General features: G+C 41.7%; 1 protein-coding gene and 1 long non-coding RNA gene across 4 annotated transcripts; one reads left to right on the top strand and one right to left on the bottom strand.

Moving 5' to 3' along the window:
• Positions 1–3386: 3386 nt before the first annotated feature.
• PCTP (phosphatidylcholine transfer protein) lies at positions 3387–11255 on the bottom strand. Of its 3 annotated transcripts, XM_086857180.1 has the most exons (6): positions 11011–11255; positions 9075–9192; positions 6494–6573; positions 5989–6160; positions 5267–5334; positions 3387–4751 (listed from the first exon to the last, which is right to left on the bottom strand). In XM_086857180.1, the coding sequence occupies exons 1-6, from the start codon at positions 11245–11247 to the stop codon at positions 4677–4679; spliced, it is 750 nt and encodes a 249-aa protein (XP_086713306.1). In that variant the 5' UTR covers positions 11248–11255; the 3' UTR covers positions 3387–4676. The 3 variants fall into 3 exon arrangements, with proteins under 3 accessions (XP_086713306.1, XP_086713307.1, XP_086713308.1); XM_086857181.1 differs by lacking the exon at positions 5267–5334 and having other exon boundaries at positions 3483–4751; XM_086857182.1 differs by lacking the exons at positions 3387–4751; positions 5267–5334 and adding an exon at positions 5356–5474.
• A 39-nt stretch (positions 11256–11294) lies between these two features.
• On the top strand, positions 11295–17895 carry LOC111943765 (uncharacterized). The gene is made up of 5 exons (XR_002871024.2): positions 11295–11414; positions 12199–12353; positions 14090–14224; positions 14601–14670; positions 15060–17895. It is a non-coding gene; the product is annotated as an uncharacterized LOC111943765 (long non-coding RNA).
• The last annotated feature ends 340 nt before the right edge of the window (positions 17896–18235 follow it).

The following is an 18235-nucleotide window of genomic DNA, read 5'->3' as shown; positions in this document are numbered from 1 at the left end:
AGTCAGATGACAGCTGAAGTAAAAAGAGAACACTTAAAGATTTCAGTGGCTGTTAAATGATGCTCATGCCGCTTACATTCAGTTTATCACCTTGCTATAGAATATACTTTAAAAAAGAACATTATAGCTGAGGGTGCTTTCACAATACTGTGCAAACTGAGTGAATAATTTTCCTAACCTTTCCAGTGCCTGAGCAGCATCTTTATCTGGAGAAAAAGTAATGGGTTTTAAATGACAGAAATGCAGAAAAGACTTTGTCATGAGTCTTCTGCAGATATTTAAACTCTACACTGTTCATTCCAGTTATGAGCCATGCTTGCAGTTCTCTTTACACATTTTGAAGTACTGGCCCAAAATTCAAATCAAAGGTCTCGTGGACTCTGATAAGTTTTTTAACAAGTTTTGAACTACTTCAGCATGAATATTTTTTTAAATTTCAACTTTCCTCGTACTGCAGCCGTAACAATTACAGCCATCAATAAACATGAGATACTCAGTGCTGACAGCCAAAGTTATTTTAGTCACATCCTACCTAACTGTACTCAGAGTCCGTGCAGTTCCAATGTGTTTTCTCTTTGGCAGCCTTTTTTTTGTGGTTCAGAATCATTTCCCCCCAAGTGTTTTATCAGCATCCAGAAGCTGTTCTCGTAAAACAAAACTTTATAATTCTTTTCATTATGAGTCGAGGGACTAAATATTGACCAAGAAATTGCCTTAGTCTTGAATGTTGACAAATTTTTCCCATATGATCTCAGGAAAACCTTGATGGGAAACCATCTGTAAACCACCTGAGAGTTCTGGGGGTTTTATTTAATAGAGGGAAAGACAGCCCTACCCTGACTGGAGATTATTGGCTCATTGAACAACACCTCTACTCTGATGTCTCACTTTTTTAGCATAGTTTCTTTCATGCTTCCTGCCTGATTTTGGAGGTTTTCATTGTTGCACTCTTACTTCACTCCATATAAGCAGCAAACAGATCACAGGGCCTGACCAATGATCATCACTCAGAATCCTAAAATACAGAGAGCAGCGGATAGGAAATGTAATCTTTTAACTTAATGTTTCCATGTGTTGTAACACAATTCTGTGTTTGTTTGGCCGATGCTGGGTCCGGCGCACAGCACTAGAGGGCAGTGCCATATTGCACTTCCAGGGAAACCATCCCCTCCCAGACACCGCTGATCAGGCTGAGAGATGGAAACTAAGTGCAAAATACAGCCACATTTCTTCTCTGAGCTTGTTTTGGTCACCAGTCTGAAGCCGATCTGAGATGCTCACACACCCCATTTTCTCAGGCTGCAGACATCCTCCTCCCCAGCAAGGCAAGGGTGGAGCAATGCAGATTATTATATTTATTTTTTTTACCTTTGAAAGTATCAGGAGAAAACAGGAAACAGTAAAAGTCAAAGCTATCTTACCTAGAATGCCCCAAGAACTTGACATTTCCATTAGTGCCACTGTGCTAAACAAACAGTTTTGCAGCTTTACAAATCTGAAGACAGTCCCCTTTCCTGGGACTCTGGCAAACATTTGTGTTCTTTCATTATTTAGCCCAGAAAACCAAAACAATGCAATTTGCGTATTTCCAAATATGTCTCTGCCAAATAAAATAAGAGACTAATGCCCTGAAAAACGACCCTGTTCTTTAAATTGAAGATTTTATTATAAAATATACAGAATATACTTTGTTATGTAATTTTGAACAAAAACCATAGTCTGTTTTCAGAATGCTCTTGCCCTGCTTAACAGTGGCCAACATAATTTCATATCTACTACTGTCTTTTCAGTCCAGTTTTTATTCTCCCCCTCATTTTTCTTAATTTCAACAGTTACAAATTCCAAAAGACATAATTCCTATTCCCACATAAATACAGATCCACAGAACCAAACACATATTTTGGGAAGGCAACCAAGAACCCATGCAAGATTTTTATAACGCATTAAAATGCACAAGGAGCAACAGACATAAAAACAATGGATGGGCAGAAGATGATCCTTGAGGGTGATGTTTGTGCTCTCTCTGCAGCAGGAAGCAGGGCCAGGTTGGTAGCTGAGTGGGCTACGATGTCAGAAGGTCAAATCACACACTAGGATTTGGGCTCATCCCAAATGTTGACACAGTATTGAAAGGGGAAGGGAGAGGGGAAGACATGTGACATAAAGGACATTGTATCCAGCAGTAAATGTTGACTGGAAATGTCCATCATTGGGCTGGGGAGATGAAAGTCCACTCTGGGATGTTCACCACAAAGATTTGTTCTTCTTCTGTTGCTAAATGTTGAATTGGGCTGGTAATAAGCACCAGATCTGGAGAAGAAGAGTCTACTTACTAACAGTAAATATCAATTTAATTTTAATGAAATGTGATTCAGTGTATATTCCCATCTGACAAAAAGAGAGTCTCACCACATACAAGGCTAAAATTTTGTGAGTGCTATTTGTCTTAGCATGCCATCTTTAAAAATTCTGCCTTGATAGTTAAGGTAAAACTACAGGATCATAATGGAATGCTTAGTTATTCTAAATCTGCATTTCATCTTCTCCTTTGATTACATTTCAAGCTTGCCCAGTTGGCCCTTTCCCAGCTTTTAACCTTTCAGATATGATCTGCAGCTGCTGGATGCTACAGGAAACAGGGAAAAACCTAAAACCTTCTGAGGTATGCTCAGGCAGAAATGCAGTGAGCCTTGAGACCTCCCAGCAGGCTTCTGAATGTACAGCACAGAGGGAACCCTTGGCTTTATGTGTTGTAGAAGAACTGCTTCAATCCCAAACTTGTTATTTCAGGAATAACATGATTAATTCTCATGGGTTTCTTCTATAGATGAAGAATAATAAGACAATTAAGCTTGGAGCAAAACCTGACTCTTACAGTCCGTCACAAAACCTCTTTTGCCTCCAGTGCTGAAACAGGCCTTAGAAAAATATTAGAATTTTCAGGAAATCTAGAGAGTACAGATAAAGGCAAACTCACTTAAATCTTAATATTACAGGTACTTGTGCTTACACTGCAAGAACAGTTTTCAGTTTAACCTGTTTCACTGTTGGGATGTAGGTAATTTTTCACAAGGTAGAATGAATATGTTCAAGGCCTTTCAACATGATTATTACTGCAGGTTCCATCAAAATGCTTCTTCACAGGATGCAGTCCTTACTTTGGAAATTAAGATGTCCAATGCAGAGCTGTTCCCATTTAAAATGTTCCTGTCTCACAACAGGACTCCAGAATACATTTATCATTCAGATTCCAAGTGAGAATAATTGTTTATGGTAAAGTTCTCAAAGAACAGGGGATACTGGGGTAACAGAAAGATGACATTCTCTTTATGTAACATGTAATCCTAATTAATATGCTCCTTCGCAGTTACAGAGAAGAATTAGTAGGATGCTTTAACATCAGTTTTATTTACCTTATTGATCAGGACTTCAAAGTCTCCAGTTGTAAACAACAGTGGTATGAAAAAAACCAGCAAAACCAATTTTAACAAGAACACTACATGGACAAAATAATGATTTATTGGAAGCAAATATTCACACAAGGTATAAAGGCAATAATTCCAATTGTTTACTTTTTAACAAGACAAAGATAATCCATTACCAGATTTATTCAGAAACATTAGATTTAGATTAGATTTAGGAACAATGTAGAGTATTTTAAATCCCTGAGAATGATGTCCTCTCATTCTTTTATGTACTCCCTGCCCCGCCACCCCCTTTCCCCCCCCAAAAAAAAGGTGCTGGAAATTTAATTTCCTGCTAAGTTAAGCTTTTAGTGCATCACCATCCATTCTTTATATCAGCATGAAATTTAAAAATGCAATCAAGCCCAAGTTCCACATCAAACTCATCCACATTCAGTGGCAGGAACCCAATTTCAAATTACCTCTAGTTTCAAGTTGCTATCCAAGCTGCTTTATAGGTAAGGCTACTGACTCTGAAGATAAAACTTGTTCCCCTTAAATCAGACATGAAAGAAGTAACCTCCTCCTTTTTCTTTCAGCTGGACACAGCTAAGGGTTTTTACTTTTCATACAGAAGTATGGAGCTGTGAATGCAAGGCTTCAGTCTTGATCTTTTTATATCTAGATTTAAGAGATCTTAGCATCACAGACTTCCAGTTCCCACTGCACATTTCTAGTAATTTTTCTCATCCCTCATCATTTTTAGGCTTATATCAGGCAGAGAGTTTAAGAATGACAAACTTGGGTAGCAAAAGCATTTCCTCCTATGCAATGCAAGTTCCATTACTGAGTTTCAGGAGGAAGCCACCCTGCAAGGTAACAAAGACAGATCCAGGCACAACACATGCAGACAATTTGCAGTCCAAGTTTAGACATTTTTCTAGTAAGATTGTTGCCTCTTGTGCAAGGATGTAACATATCCATCAAAGAACTCCTCTAGCTGACACCTGACAAACAGCATAAGCAAAGCATGGGGAACAAGGCTAAACTTGAGTACTTTTAAAAGCTGCAGCTGATGTTGTTGTTACCTTGTGAGTGGCCAGCTCTTCAGTTGGAGATGGAAAAAAAAATCTAATAAAACTCAAGGCATAACTCAACTAAAATAAAATTATTTCCAATATTAGAGGTAGATTTTATCCAGTGTACTATATAACAGCTGCTCCTGTAAGAGCAGAGATCTAGGAATTAAACAATTTAAATCAATTTCAACACCTATGTGCTCTTATTACTCTTAGAGTAATTAAGGCAAGCTTTTCGTATATCCTTCAAGAAAGCAGGCACACCACTCTGTAAAGAGAAAGGCAGAAAAGTTATGCTTGCATAATGAAATCAATAAAAACTATAAACAAGATGAAAATTCCCATTACATAGATCAAGGCCTTCAAAGAGATACAGTTCTAAGATCTAATATACAATTGTCTAAGATACAAGTCTAAGGTCTGGTACATAGCATCACACCAATACTTGGGAACAAACTGCATTAGTGAAGTTTTCTTGTCTTGAGGCTATTCATATATGCTCTGAAACACAGTTATTTGGTTTGCTGCAGAAATTTACCTGCCCAGTTGACAAACCAAAGGAATTTGACAGGAATTAAAAGAAGTAAATGAATTAAGACTATTGTAATGAGACCATACAATAGTGAGATTGTAAATATGGGACTGTGTAAAAACTAGGAAGGTCGATATATCTGTTTCAGAAAGAATTAATTCTGCCCAACACGCAGAAGATGGGTATGACTGCAGTGAATTTGTTGCTTGAAACAGATTAGCCAAAGATCATTGAATGCAACCTTTCCTTACCTTGGAAGCCCAGTTGACCAGCCAGGATGGAATCATGCCACCAGGATTATCAAAATAGTACATATAGACTAGAGAGGAGACAGAAGTTACCAGACAGTTACCTGTGACACAGCTCTAACACACTGTCACAGAAGCTGTTGGTGGGCATGACTGGAGCACCAACTACAGCAGTTCTACTCTAAATTCTTCACAAAAAGGTCAACTTGTCCTGAAGTGAAATGTGAAATAAATACAGGCATTCCCCATTAACCTTTGGGAAGCTGATAGAGCCACATCAGCAATTTAGATTACTGCAAACCATTTTTGTCACCCTGTCTTATAAAGTAAGACTGTCTTTAAAAGACTAATCTCAGGCAGGAGTCAAGGTCTAGGCAAACCCTTTAATCTATACTTCTGTCAAACACAATACTTGGATCATTGCTGAGTTAAGAAAATTGCAGCAGAGTCTCCCCAGCTGAACTGTCTGGCAGGAAAAGAAGTACAGACTGGGGGTGGGATGGAAGGACAGGAGGAAGTGGTCAGTAGACTATTCTTAACCACCCAGCCCAACTGCTAAATAAAAAGATTCTTTACAGTAGTGCACTGCACTGGATATTTCCAAAAGTTTCATTCATTTTAAAGTAACCCCTGGCTTAAAATTTCCAGACCCCCTCTTTGTGTGTTTTGTTAATACATACATTCCCTGCCTACATGACTTGTCACACATTTTCTTGACCTCTTACCTTTACATCCAGCCTTGCCATCACTTTCAATTGCCAGGCTTTGTTTATAGCTTTTAACTCTGATAATACCGGGCTTTTCAGGGCACTGAGGAACAGCCACACTTTTTGCTAACACAACCCAGATCTTCCTCCCATCCACATCCATCTCCTGGCATTCCCGAATATAGACATACTGCATTGCAAGTTGAGGAGGCATGTCAAAACAATGTCAGTGTGAGGGATGAGGAGTTGACAAGTGAATTCCATCACAAACAGCAGCTCCTTCAAGTTATTTCTTGTGTTCTTACAGGATTCAATCCTGCAGAGCAGTAATTCAGCTATGTGAGCTCTAGCTCTGTGTGGGAAGAGACACCCACATTCCTCTTCATGCCATATATATTCATTTAACACAAGGACTGCAAGATCTTAGACCAGCCCAGCACAGTGATGGAATCAGTTCACTGTTGGGACTCTTGGATGACCAAGTGGCAAAAACTGCAAGAGGAACAAAAGTCTGAAAGGATACATCTCTGTTTGAGAGAGGAAAAGGGTACTTCACTTCCCAGTAGATTACTTTTTCACCATCATATGTTTCCTCATACAGTTCTATGGTTGAAAGAAGAAGACTGTTAGATATTTTTAATTTCTACTGCAGCAGAAATATAGATGGCATCAAGAACTGCTCAGATTTCTGACATGAACACATTTTACACTTAACCCTGATGTCAAAATTAGTATGTATGTAGAATTCCAGCAGTAAGAGACATTAAAAAGTTCTGTACCAGGACTGTTCAGGAATCAGTTAAACAAAAATAGGTGGCCTGTTTTCCTGTGGTGGAAACAAACAAACACACAAAACCAAACAAAAAAACCCAAAACAAAAACAGAACAAACAAACAAAAAACCACCCCCAAGAATCAAATTCCTTTTCCAACAGTTTGCTCATTCAAAGCCTTTCTGTCTCAAAGCTTTTTCCTCACCTGTGCATGTTCTGCACAATTCTAAGCCACAAGTACAATGTGCTTTTCCACAGGCATGTCCTTGTACATTATACTGAGCTATATGGAATTACAATGAGTGCAAATTTCTAATACCTGAAGACATCTTACATGAAGGATTAATGAATTTTTGAAAAGATGTCCGGAATTTCACAGCAGTATATACATGGAACAGCAAACTAGAATCTTGAGCAGTTTATGAGTCTTCATTAAACTACCTTCAGTCTGCCTGGAAACTCAAATCAGAAGGCAGCAGAACATGAAAAAAAAGTAACCTAAGAATAGTGCCTAAAACATGGCAGTGACTCAGTTGGAGAGTAGTCTGGCATGAAGGAGAAAAATTAGTTGTAATCAACCCAGATAACTTTTGAAAGTTTTGGGTTTGCAAACCTATCTACGGTATAGCTTCTTTTCCTGAGGCAGCAACTGCCACTGTGAGGGCAATGGACCTGACAAGCCATGGGCCTGAGCCAGGGTGAACTCCTGTTAGCTCAGGAGTAAAAGAAGAGCGTCATCCAGAAAGGTGGTCCACCTCAAGGCAGAGTGGTCTTTTCTTCATTTAGAGCAGACTTGTGCTTGAGGTGCTCTATATCCTCCAGACTTGCAAGTGAGGCCAGAATAAACTGATAATCTCATTGATAAGGCAAGAACAGTGCCCTAGATGGGAGATTCCTTCTCTGTATAATACATTCCAATATATTCAGTTGGTATGCCCTACAGATCAGCTGTCGCCCACGGAAAAAACTTCTCTTCTCCAGCTGGAGCAATACTGGATGCACCTGGTGTTGTAATAACCCACAAGATTTATCTTTTCCACCAGAGGTCACTGGAGCATTGGATTATTCACTTTACTTTCACTTCTAACCACAGAGATTTCCTTTTTTCAAAGCCACCATGAAGCTGTTTTAAAGACCTCGATACAACTGTTATTAGCTACCTTATTTACCTGTGTATCTTTGCAAAAACAGGAAAAACACACAACAGGTAAACCCATCCCACCTGCATTCACTTCAAAGCAGAATACAGTGCATTTTAATCAATAATCTGATTTCATTCAGCATCACTACAGGTGATCACAAGTCCATTCTACCCATAATAGGTATAGCAACACTTCCTGCTTCAACAGTCAGTTATTACCATTAAATTGTTGGGAAGTCTGATCTCAATCAGGAAGGTGCTGCAATCAGGAGTAGCAAGTTTCAGTATTGCTCAGGCCCAACCATTTTGCATCATGCCACAGAAGTGTGTAGTACCTCAGTCACTACTCTACAGTTTAGTCACAACTTCCCTGCTGAATTGGCAGCTGCAGCACAAACCAGCCCTCAGGAGCAGTTGCCTTTTCAGCTAAAAAGGCAGCTGCTTATGCTCTGGTCAGGTTTTTATTTCAATGCCAACCAGCAGTTCAGCAGAGAACTCTCCTTTGGACTGCTACTTGCACGGCAGTAAGAGCACCAAGGAATACAAACAGTAACACCAAGTTCCTGACTGTAAAAGGTGCCAAGAACATCCAATGCTTTCAGGAAAAGATATTCCATCATGCATCAAACTGGTGGAAGCCTGAGGAAAAATTTTCACAATGGGAACAATCAGTCTTTGAAATAATCTCCCCAAGGACAAATTTTAAGACTCAGCTGAACAGGGTGCTGGGCCACCTTGCCTTGGCTTTGCTCTCACCAAGGAACTTTGGACCAAATGATCCCAGAAGTCCCTTCCAACCTGCTATTCTATGACACACTGCTCCACTGCCATATGCAAAGATGCACAAAAGGTACCACCTCCATTTCTCCCCAAGAGATCTACTAAAATTTAACCTAAGCATTACAACTAGAAGTTACAAGGTATTCCAGCATAACCAGTGATGCTAATCATACGCTTTAACCAACACGGGAAGAATTCATTCCAGAGGAAAGATTAATGCTGTTGAGACATTAGTGATTCCATATCAGTGTTTACTTGTGTATTTGCAGAGTGTAACCTTATCCCAAAAGATATTTAAGTCTGATCCAAAGTCTTTGGAGGCAGTAACTTCAAAATACCTTTGAGGAAAGTTTCAGTGGGAACAATCAATGTGGACTCCAGCTTGCTTTTACACTGCCTAGATAAGCTTACCTTTAACATATTGATCCCACTCTTTTCTGAAATTCAAGTCCATGTAGACATCTGCACACAATTTTGGGGGAACATCAGCAAGACCACCAAAGATTTTATATTCATAAAGTCCTGATTGCTGTGGAAACAGAATTAGGAGAGGAAAAGTCACACAGGAAAGGGAAATACTCTGCATCAGGGAGAACAGCTGAAGGAAGTTAGGTGGGGCACAAACTACAAATATGTTCAAGAGCTGTGAAAGCAAGTGTTCAAAAAACAATGCAAGATTCAGTCTTTAACCTCTCGACTTTTTGATCTGTACATGAAAGTTTAAATGCAGCCAGGCAGATCTGCCCTGCACAATGGCTGTTCCTTCCCTTACACCAGTACCCTTCTACTTCATCAGGAGTTCCAGAGGGAGCATTTCTTCACAAACACAGTCCCCCTTTTCATCTCCAGTGGTCAGTGTGGATTAAATCCTGTCCACACTGAGGTTTACCAGAAGCATTAAATTCTTGTGGCAAGTTAGTTATGCTTGTACATTAGGCTGGGATACTTAAGAAGCATACTTTAGAAATAATGCTTTACAATGTCCATACAATGTTTTATACATACATATTGTATGAGCCATTCATACAATAGCTGCACAGCCACTGCAGTAAGCCAGGGTTTCCTTGGTCCCGTTTGCCTGGCTAAATCCAGCCTCCAGCTTCCCAAAGTTCCTTTGCCTTCATTCACTGCATGATGCATTTACAGGTCAGCTCTGGGTTAAGCTCTGATCCTAAGGCCTCTACTTCATCCACTCCAGCAGGAACACGCCCAGCACCCTGTACTCCATCAACACACTAATTCCTGCATGGATACCTGGCAGGCACCTCAGCCCCACCTGTGCTGTGTGCACATACTGATAAACTCGTCTTGCCATTGCCAGTCACCACATCCACACTGTAAACAGGGACTAGTTACCACTGAACAGAATTCCAAGGTCTATGAAGTGATGGTTTTTTTTTAAAGAAGCTTCCCCCACTCCATTGTGCCTTTAGGATAGCCCTATATGCTTGCTGTTTTTTTCTAACATTATCATGTCGGAAATGATTTCACAGAATACAAATACAAAATTGTCCTACAAAGAACAGCATGAAGGCCAAGAGTTGTGAGGAAACTGTGACCACTCAGTTTAAAAAATAGGATATTTGTATATATATATATATGGATTTAGAAGTCAGCACTGAATAAAAAAACATCTATGTCAGAATGGAAACAATATCAATCACAAGTCAGTTCCTAAACTACTAAAGTTCTTTAAAGAAGTTAGTCCCCCCAAAAGGGGAGAAAATTTCATTGCAACCCTTTCTGAACTACGTCCTGATTTTAGAAGATGAAGGGTGGGAAATCAGTGTGCAGGGAGTTCTGGAGAAGGACAGGAATGGGGGAAGGCTCCTGGAGAGCAGGATGCTGTGACACGGGCGGGCTCAGGAGCAGATGTTGAGGGACACGCTCCCCTCACCCCAAACCCCTTCCGAGGGGAGGGTGGCACATCGGACACCCGGGAATTCCCGCTGCTCACAAGCTCGGTTCCCCGGCACGGTGCTCGGGCGGGGGTCCCTGCGGCCCTGCAGCTTTCCCATCAGCAGATAATGGCATTACCCCGAAAGCCGATTTCTGCGAGCCCGGAGAAACCGAGCCCAGGCCTGTGCGAGGAACCGGCGGCTGCGGGCGGGGTCCTGCGGGCCTCGCGTCCCCTTCATCCACCGCCCCCTTCATCCACCGTCCCCTTCATCCACCGCCCCCTTCACCCTCTGCCCCCATCCCCATCCCCTTCATCCACCGCCCCCTTCACCCACCACCCCCATCTCCGTCCCCATCATCCACCGCCCCCATCCCCGCCACCACCGCCCCCCGTCCCCTTCACCCACCGCCCCCGGCCGCCCCGCTGCCGCTGCCGGAGCCCGCCCACCTCATGGTACAGCCGGTAGATCCGCACGCCCATGGTCTCCACCAGGAGCTGCCAGGGCCCCGCCGCGGCCGGCGCCGGCTGCTCCAGCTCCAGGCAGGCGGCCCGAAACTGCTCCTCCGAGAAGCCCCGCGACAGCGATTCCTCCGCCTTCGCCGGCCCCGCCATCCCCACCGCTCCCTCTACCTCCGCCGGCCCCGCCATCCCCACCGCTCCCTCTACCTCCGCTGGCCCCGCCATCCCCGGCGGCCCCTCCGGCGGCGGCCGGGCGGGCACAAGCTCCGGCCGGGCACGGCCCCGTCCGGCCCGCCCCGCTCCGCCCCGCGGCCGGGCCCCGCCGAGCCTGAGGGGCCGGGGAGCGGGTTCGGGGAGTCACAGCGGCTCCACGGGACATCCCTGCCCTGCAGGTGCGCTCCGTGCGAGCTCGGCTTAGGCGGCGTCTCGGTGGTGGTGCCTTTAAGCCTGTGTGACATTACCCTGGAGCCAGGACGGGGACAGGTTCTGTGGGTGTGATGGTCAGGGCCTTCCCTTTGGGGTGCTCCCCAGGGACAGATTGAACACTATAGGCACATGTATTTTTGTGTGTCTACACGTTTTGGAAGGTAGTTTTCCTTATGGACTGTTCATATGAAAGTATTATATAAAGAACCCGTAACTGCTATACAGGTGCTTGGCAGGTGAGCATGGCCCTGGCACAGCCCACCAAGGCCAGCCTGGCAAAGAAGGGGCAGCAGGCTCTGGTCCATGGCAGATGGGGCTGCACCAGGGTGGACAGGATGGAAGGGGACAGAAAACTCACTGGGATTAGCTCCTGGGCAGGAGAAATCCACTGGCAGGGACACATCTTGCATCTTGCTCAGGCTCTGCAGTAATACCACCTATCACACTCAGCCAAAGCATTAAGGCCTTCAAAATGTGACTATGGCAGGTTTTCTCCTAGGAGTTATAAATCTGTTTTCATTACAGCTTTATTCTTCTAATTCCTGTGATATTTTCCTGCTGGACATTGTGTCTTCAGAATAAAACAAGCAGTGGGACGGAGCAGGTCACCAAACCTGCTATCTGGCAGCAGCACCCAATATATTTGGTGGTAACCTCTGTGCAAGGCTGGATAAATGTAGTGTTTCTACCTTCCCTGCCAAGTGGCTGAGCTCTTTGACAAAGTTCACTTATGTCAGCTGTCCTTTCCAGTTCCAGTCAATTGGTTTGCAAGCAGAGCATGAGGATTTCTGGCTGACTGGTTTGGATATACAGGCTAATCTTCATCGTTTCACAGTCCAGAAAACTTTTGGAGAGAGCATTTTGGCCTAAGGCAAGATTGTATCTCACAAACTTCTTCCCAGTATGTAAGTTTGATGCCAGAACTTGACCTGTACCATCTTTTTAAAATAATGTCAGTAATAATAATAAACATCTGCTCATATCTTACCTGCTCTCACCTCCCCACTGAGACTGCTAGGCAAAAATTTTAGTTATTTTATTTTTTGTAGTAATCCAATATATAATAATAACAATAATAACAATAATAACAATAATATCAATAATAACAATAATAACAATAACAATAACAATAACAATAACAATAACAATAACAATAACAATAATAATAATAATTTGCTTATTTTTGTTCTTTCTTTAAACATTAGTTAAAATGGCAAGCTCTCAGTGAGCCCAGCTGGCTCTACAAATGTCAGGGCAATACATTTCTTATGGCTGATCTCTTATGAGTAATTTCTTGGCTAATTTGCCTTGAGTGAAGCTGCACTGCCCACCCAGCTGAGGAGCTGGTCTTTAAAATGGAATATGAGGCAATGGCCTGGAGGTGAGACTAATTTAGTTTTTCTTGCAGAAATGTTTCTTTACTTTTGCAAAGCTTTTATTTGACAGATTTCTGTCTCACTTTTAATTCCCGTTCATTCTCTGAAATAAGGCTCAGTGAAACTGAAGGAGCTTGTGGCTCTTGTTTGCAGAGGTGACTTTGACCCAGTTGTGAGTCAGGAACTGATCTTTAACATGTGCATGTGACATTACATGATCTCCTTGTTTGTGCAAAAGGACTGAAGTGATCACAGCTCAATGTTGCCTATTATTTTAGGGTCAATGTTTTACATTACATGGTTGTCTACATGGCATCAGTGAATTGGCTTCAGCCACCTGACCACTCCCTCTTTCCCCAGCACTTTCATGGAAAAAGAGATTTATCTCACAAGGCCACTCTAGGGACAAAATGCCTTTCAAAAATGCCTTTTTGTGACCTTTTTTCTTGGTAAATAAGGAGTGGTGATTACTAAGAAAGCACAAGCTGTTCTGAGAGTTTATTTTCTGTTTTCATGTATGTTTACGTAAGTGTTATTATTTATCGCTTGTATTTCCATGTGTTGCCCTTAGCTTAGGGATAGAAGCTGAAGTTTGAACCCAAGTCCTTTAGCATCTTCACTGCTGGGTAGTGGCTGTAGGCTGTAGGGATGAGTTCTACTGCTCTGCCCCAACACTGTGGGACAGCAACTGCTCCAGGGCAGTGGGTCTGGGAACACAAAACCCAAAGGCAGCCTAGATACAGCAAAATCCAGTCCCACACATGGATCAGGGATTTAAATACCATCTGAGTGAAAATAGAGAGGTACTATTCTGGGGCAATGGAGGGGAGTTTCAAAAGTGCCCACAACTTTATCTACATACTTAGTGGATCTCAGGCTTCAGGTCAGTTACCCTTTGGTGTTGTAGTTAGGGTACCTGGTTTTCAGCCAGGCTTTCTGGTATGGGAAGGTTTAGCTTTTATCCCTGGTAGTGTTTAAGGACAGGTTGGACTGGGCTCTGAGCACCCTGTCTAGTGGAAGGTGTCCCTGCCCATGGCAAAGACTTGGAATGAGGTGGGGATGATCTTTAAGGATCCTTCCAATCCAAACCATTCTGTGATTTTACAATTCTATTTAGCTGCTGCTGCTCTGAGTGGGAAATATACCTCAAGGCAACTTGCTGATTTAGGCTATCAGTGGCACTAATAAAATCTTCCACTTGTTTTTTAGAATGGGAATAATCTGTAAGTATTCCCCTCTAACACCTACCCTTTCTGTTACTGAAGTCACTGCTGGGTAATCCAATGAATTCTGTGGCATGGAACAAAACCAGGAAACTGGACAACTCCTGCATCAGAAAATCATATGTGGCTAGAAGTGAAACCAGCAATGAATACTACATTGATGTTTTCAGTTCCCAGGTGATTTTCAGTGTTTGTTTTGGATGTGGGTGTCCATATGTGGGAGAACGTTCCCAGCTATATTGTATTTTTCTCTATCTGTCTCTGTGTGGCACTGGTGCACTTTGAGAAATTCTTGAAGATGAACTAAAGATGTGGGATTTTGATGGATTCAACTGCTATGCAGACATTTCTATACTACTGTAATTCCATTTTACTCAGTGCATTCAAAGAACTTTTCAAAACTGCTGAATAGTCCTGCCCTACCATTTATACAATATGTACATTTGTATTTCTAGTACACACAGCCAAAGCAATTAAAAGCTTCTGCTGCTGTTGCTTTATTGACTACATCATGTAAAAGACTTTCTCACAAATTGTTTCATGACTTTTGCAGTTTGCAAGAAGATCCTTCATCCAAAAAGCTGAGAAGTAACAACAGCATCTTCCTTCACAACCATGCATATGTAAAGCAGTCTATATTCTCCTCTCTTGTATGAGTCAAAGGGAAATCTGTTTTTTCAGCATTTTTAGAATACACAGAAAATATAGCCTGTCTGCTACATCAAAACCTTTATATATTTTATGTATTTTATATATATTTATATATTTTATGTATATATTCTATATATTTTATATAAAATATATATTTTATGTATTTTATATATAAAATATCTTTTTTATTCCTAAGTATTTAGGCAGGGAGGGTCACCTAGGGTGATTTTTACGAAGAACTAGCACAAGTCATGCACTGCTTGAGCTGTCAGATGTCATAAGTAGCCATTAAATACTGGTTTATAATAGCCTTCTTCACAGAGTTGAATTTAACCCCAAACTATGACTGTTTCTGTATCAGGCATCTAGTTTCAACGGAGTTCCACCCAAATAGAAGAGGATTCAGAGAGTAAATGGAGTTCTGCTGTTTTTCTGCCTTCTGATACTAAGTATTTTTTACCTTTGGTAGATTATTATGCTGGACTCCTGGTGTCAGAACCCATCTCTCATTTGGCCACGTTTACTTTTGATTGACATCTTTTAGCCACAGTTTCTTCTGGAAAATAATGCACTCCCAGTGCTAATTAACTGGAGATAAAGAGGTGTGACCTACTTACCTGGCCCTGAGGAAAGAGGGAATTTTAAACTCCACTGTTGTAGGAAAGGAGGGATTTCACCATTACTCGCATTACCTAAAATGACTCATTCAAAAGATAAGACAGCCTGTTTAAATCTTGACTTGGTTATCACTACCACACCCTCTACTTTCTTATTTACATGGATGTAGAAATATTTCTAAACATTTCCTTTAGCAGGTGATGCTAAAGCAGATGATATATAAAAAGCCCTCTTTTGTGGGAACAGTAAAAACTGGTCTTACTGCAATAATTCTTTTTTTTTCTTTTTTAACTACCCTTTTGGACAGACACTTGACTTACTGTAAATTTCACAGAAGTTATCTATTATGTAGGAGAAAAGTTGTGCATTTTAACCTTGTGCAGTATTTTAGATAGATCTTGTGTTTAAATTTAGTCCTAAGGATTGTAGTGAAGTAGGACAAAGAACTCATCAGACAAGAAGTAATTCAGCCAATGGCCTGTGTAGCTTGGTTTAAAACTCATCATTCTCTTTCTACTGTTGGAGGGTCAATAACAGCTGGTTGAAATGCACCATGTTTATTAAACAGACCATTTGCAGAGGGAACAGTGTATGCTTTTTATACCCTACCTACTGAGAAGGGAAGCAAATGAAATGAAAATGTCTCCTGACACTATCCACTAACTTGGACAAATCACTTTTTCAGCTTTTTGTCTGCATTTCCCTTCATGTCTTTGAGCCCTGTAAATTCTTTGGGTTAGTCAGTGCAGATGGAAAACCAAGAAAAGAGTTCATTCATACTTTGTACTTAAATCTCAGCTGAATCTGCTGCATCCTACTGCAATAATCTCTAACAGAAATCCTGGTTATGGTGAAATTACAGTGCCTGGAGTTGTTCCCCAGGCTTCCCCTGACTTGGCCAGAAAGCTGCCATGGTGGCCAAAGATTCAGAGGTTCTGTAACCAGCTTATGCAAGGTTGAGGAATTGGCTTCTGGGGGTGTGATGCATCCCTCTGCTAATTAAAAGCACATGTCCACACAAGGAATGCAGCTCTTCAAACGGGAACTGTATGTAATTATGAAAGCAGTAGGAGATAAGAATAATTGTTTTCAGTTTTAGATATCCTGTCTTCCTCAGCACTGCAGGAAGATTAAGTGAAAGTCGAGGAAGGCAATAACAAAGTTCACATGCACAGCAGGATAACTGATGTGGACCAAAGTAAAAGTAGGATCTAACAGAGTTCAAAGAATATTCCCATCCATATTCCCAGCCACCAAAGAGGTTTCTCACAGTCGTCATAAGCACATCCATTTCATGAGCCTGATTACCCACAGAGTGGCTGGATTGCACAGCTATCAACCAACTGGGCTGTAAACTGTGTTAATGAGAGGGGAGCTAGAGCATTTTATGTGAAATTATTTGCTTCTCTGGCTTAACTGGCTTTGGGCTCCTTTTGGACTCCATTCCTCATCACAAAACACATTCACTGCATGGCATGGTAAGGACAATTTATAAGATATTAAACATGTTGGAAGGGCACTTTCTGAAAATGTCATGAAATGCAGTAAACTGATGTGTTGTGTCCATGTGTGGGCTTAGGGATAAAATAAAATGCAGATTCAGTGGAGGGTTAGGGAAAAGGCAAGAAAAACTAATTGAATAGGGAGCCCACAAGAGCTGTACTTTGCCAGATTAGTGAGTCACTGTTTGCTACGCTGTTGAAGCCCAGGAGACTTAAAAAGTTAAAAACTTTAAACCAGGAGTTAAAAACTCAGAAGAAGCCATGAAGTATTGCAAGTGTGTTTCAGTCAGCAGAGCAATACCATTGTTCAATTTAGCAAAACTGCTCTCTTGGTGGGTGCCATGGGTTCCAGAATCGCATACGCTTCTTGCTTATCAGCCCAGCTTCGGGCTGCACTTCCCTCTAAGCAGCTGTGTTTAGGCTCCAGGGAGGAGATTTTGTCATTTAGGGCAGGTCCTAAAGGGGAACTATGTATCAGTGAAGCCAGGCAGTCCAAAACTGTGAACCTGTAACCCCTCATTGCAGCTGTTGCTCAGCCCTGAAGTTTCCTCAGCTGTTTGCACTGAATTTATACAGGTGCTGAATGTGCTGCTCTGGGTTTGTCTGGTCCTTCTTTCCTTACATCCTTGGAGAGCTGTGCTCAGAGCACAGCAGAACCTTAAAAGGCAGAGGTAGTCAGCCATCCCTTTTTTTAAAAGGCCAGAGGGCTGGTGCCCAAGTTGTTTTAAACCCTTCAGTGCCTGAGTGCTACAAACCCATCCTTCTAGGGGAGAGCCCACTGATGTCTCAGCACTAGAGACGTCATTCCCATCACTTTTCATTGCAGCTTTTATACTTCACAGCAAGAGATAAGAATTGTGTGAGGTCTAGGAGAGTGTATGACTTTTTAGCCTGTTGATAGCTGTATTTGTACAGAAACATTAATTCTAAGCCCAGCTTCTGTGCTTGTTTATGTGTATTAGAATTGCTCCTAAAAAAGAATCAGTTTTGTGAGATATCTTATGTAAAACTTTCAGTATTTTATGTAACACTTTCGGTAATGAAGTTGGCATGGAAAAATAAAAATGTACTAGCAGAGCTGTGGATGGTGTAAGCCTGGGAGGGAAGTTCTCTGTCAGTGTAGGAGGACCAAATACTAGACTGGAAGGACTAGAAAGGAACTGATGTAATAGGAATGGGGTGAAATTTAGGTCATGCACACATGTGCTAACAGCAAGAATTTCTGATATAAAGTAAAAAATGAAACTGATACTGGAGAAGAAAACAGACATCCTGAACCATCAGAAGAAAATTATAAAATGATAGTGTTTCTAGTAGGCCATGAAAATACTTGTACTTCCATGGAAGAAGCTGGTAAGACATCTGAAAAAATGATTGAAAATAAGCCTGTGAGAGCTGAATTTCTCCCTCTTAGGGC

This window comes from Cyanistes caeruleus, chromosome 19 (assembly GCF_971803275.1).
Source record: "Cyanistes caeruleus chromosome 19, bCyaCae1.hap1.1, whole genome shotgun sequence".
NCBI classification, from domain to species: domain Eukaryota; kingdom Metazoa; phylum Chordata; class Aves; order Passeriformes; family Paridae; genus Cyanistes; species Cyanistes caeruleus.
Note: the sequence above shows the minus strand (reverse complement) of the source record. Positions and strands in the feature narration are given on the sequence as shown.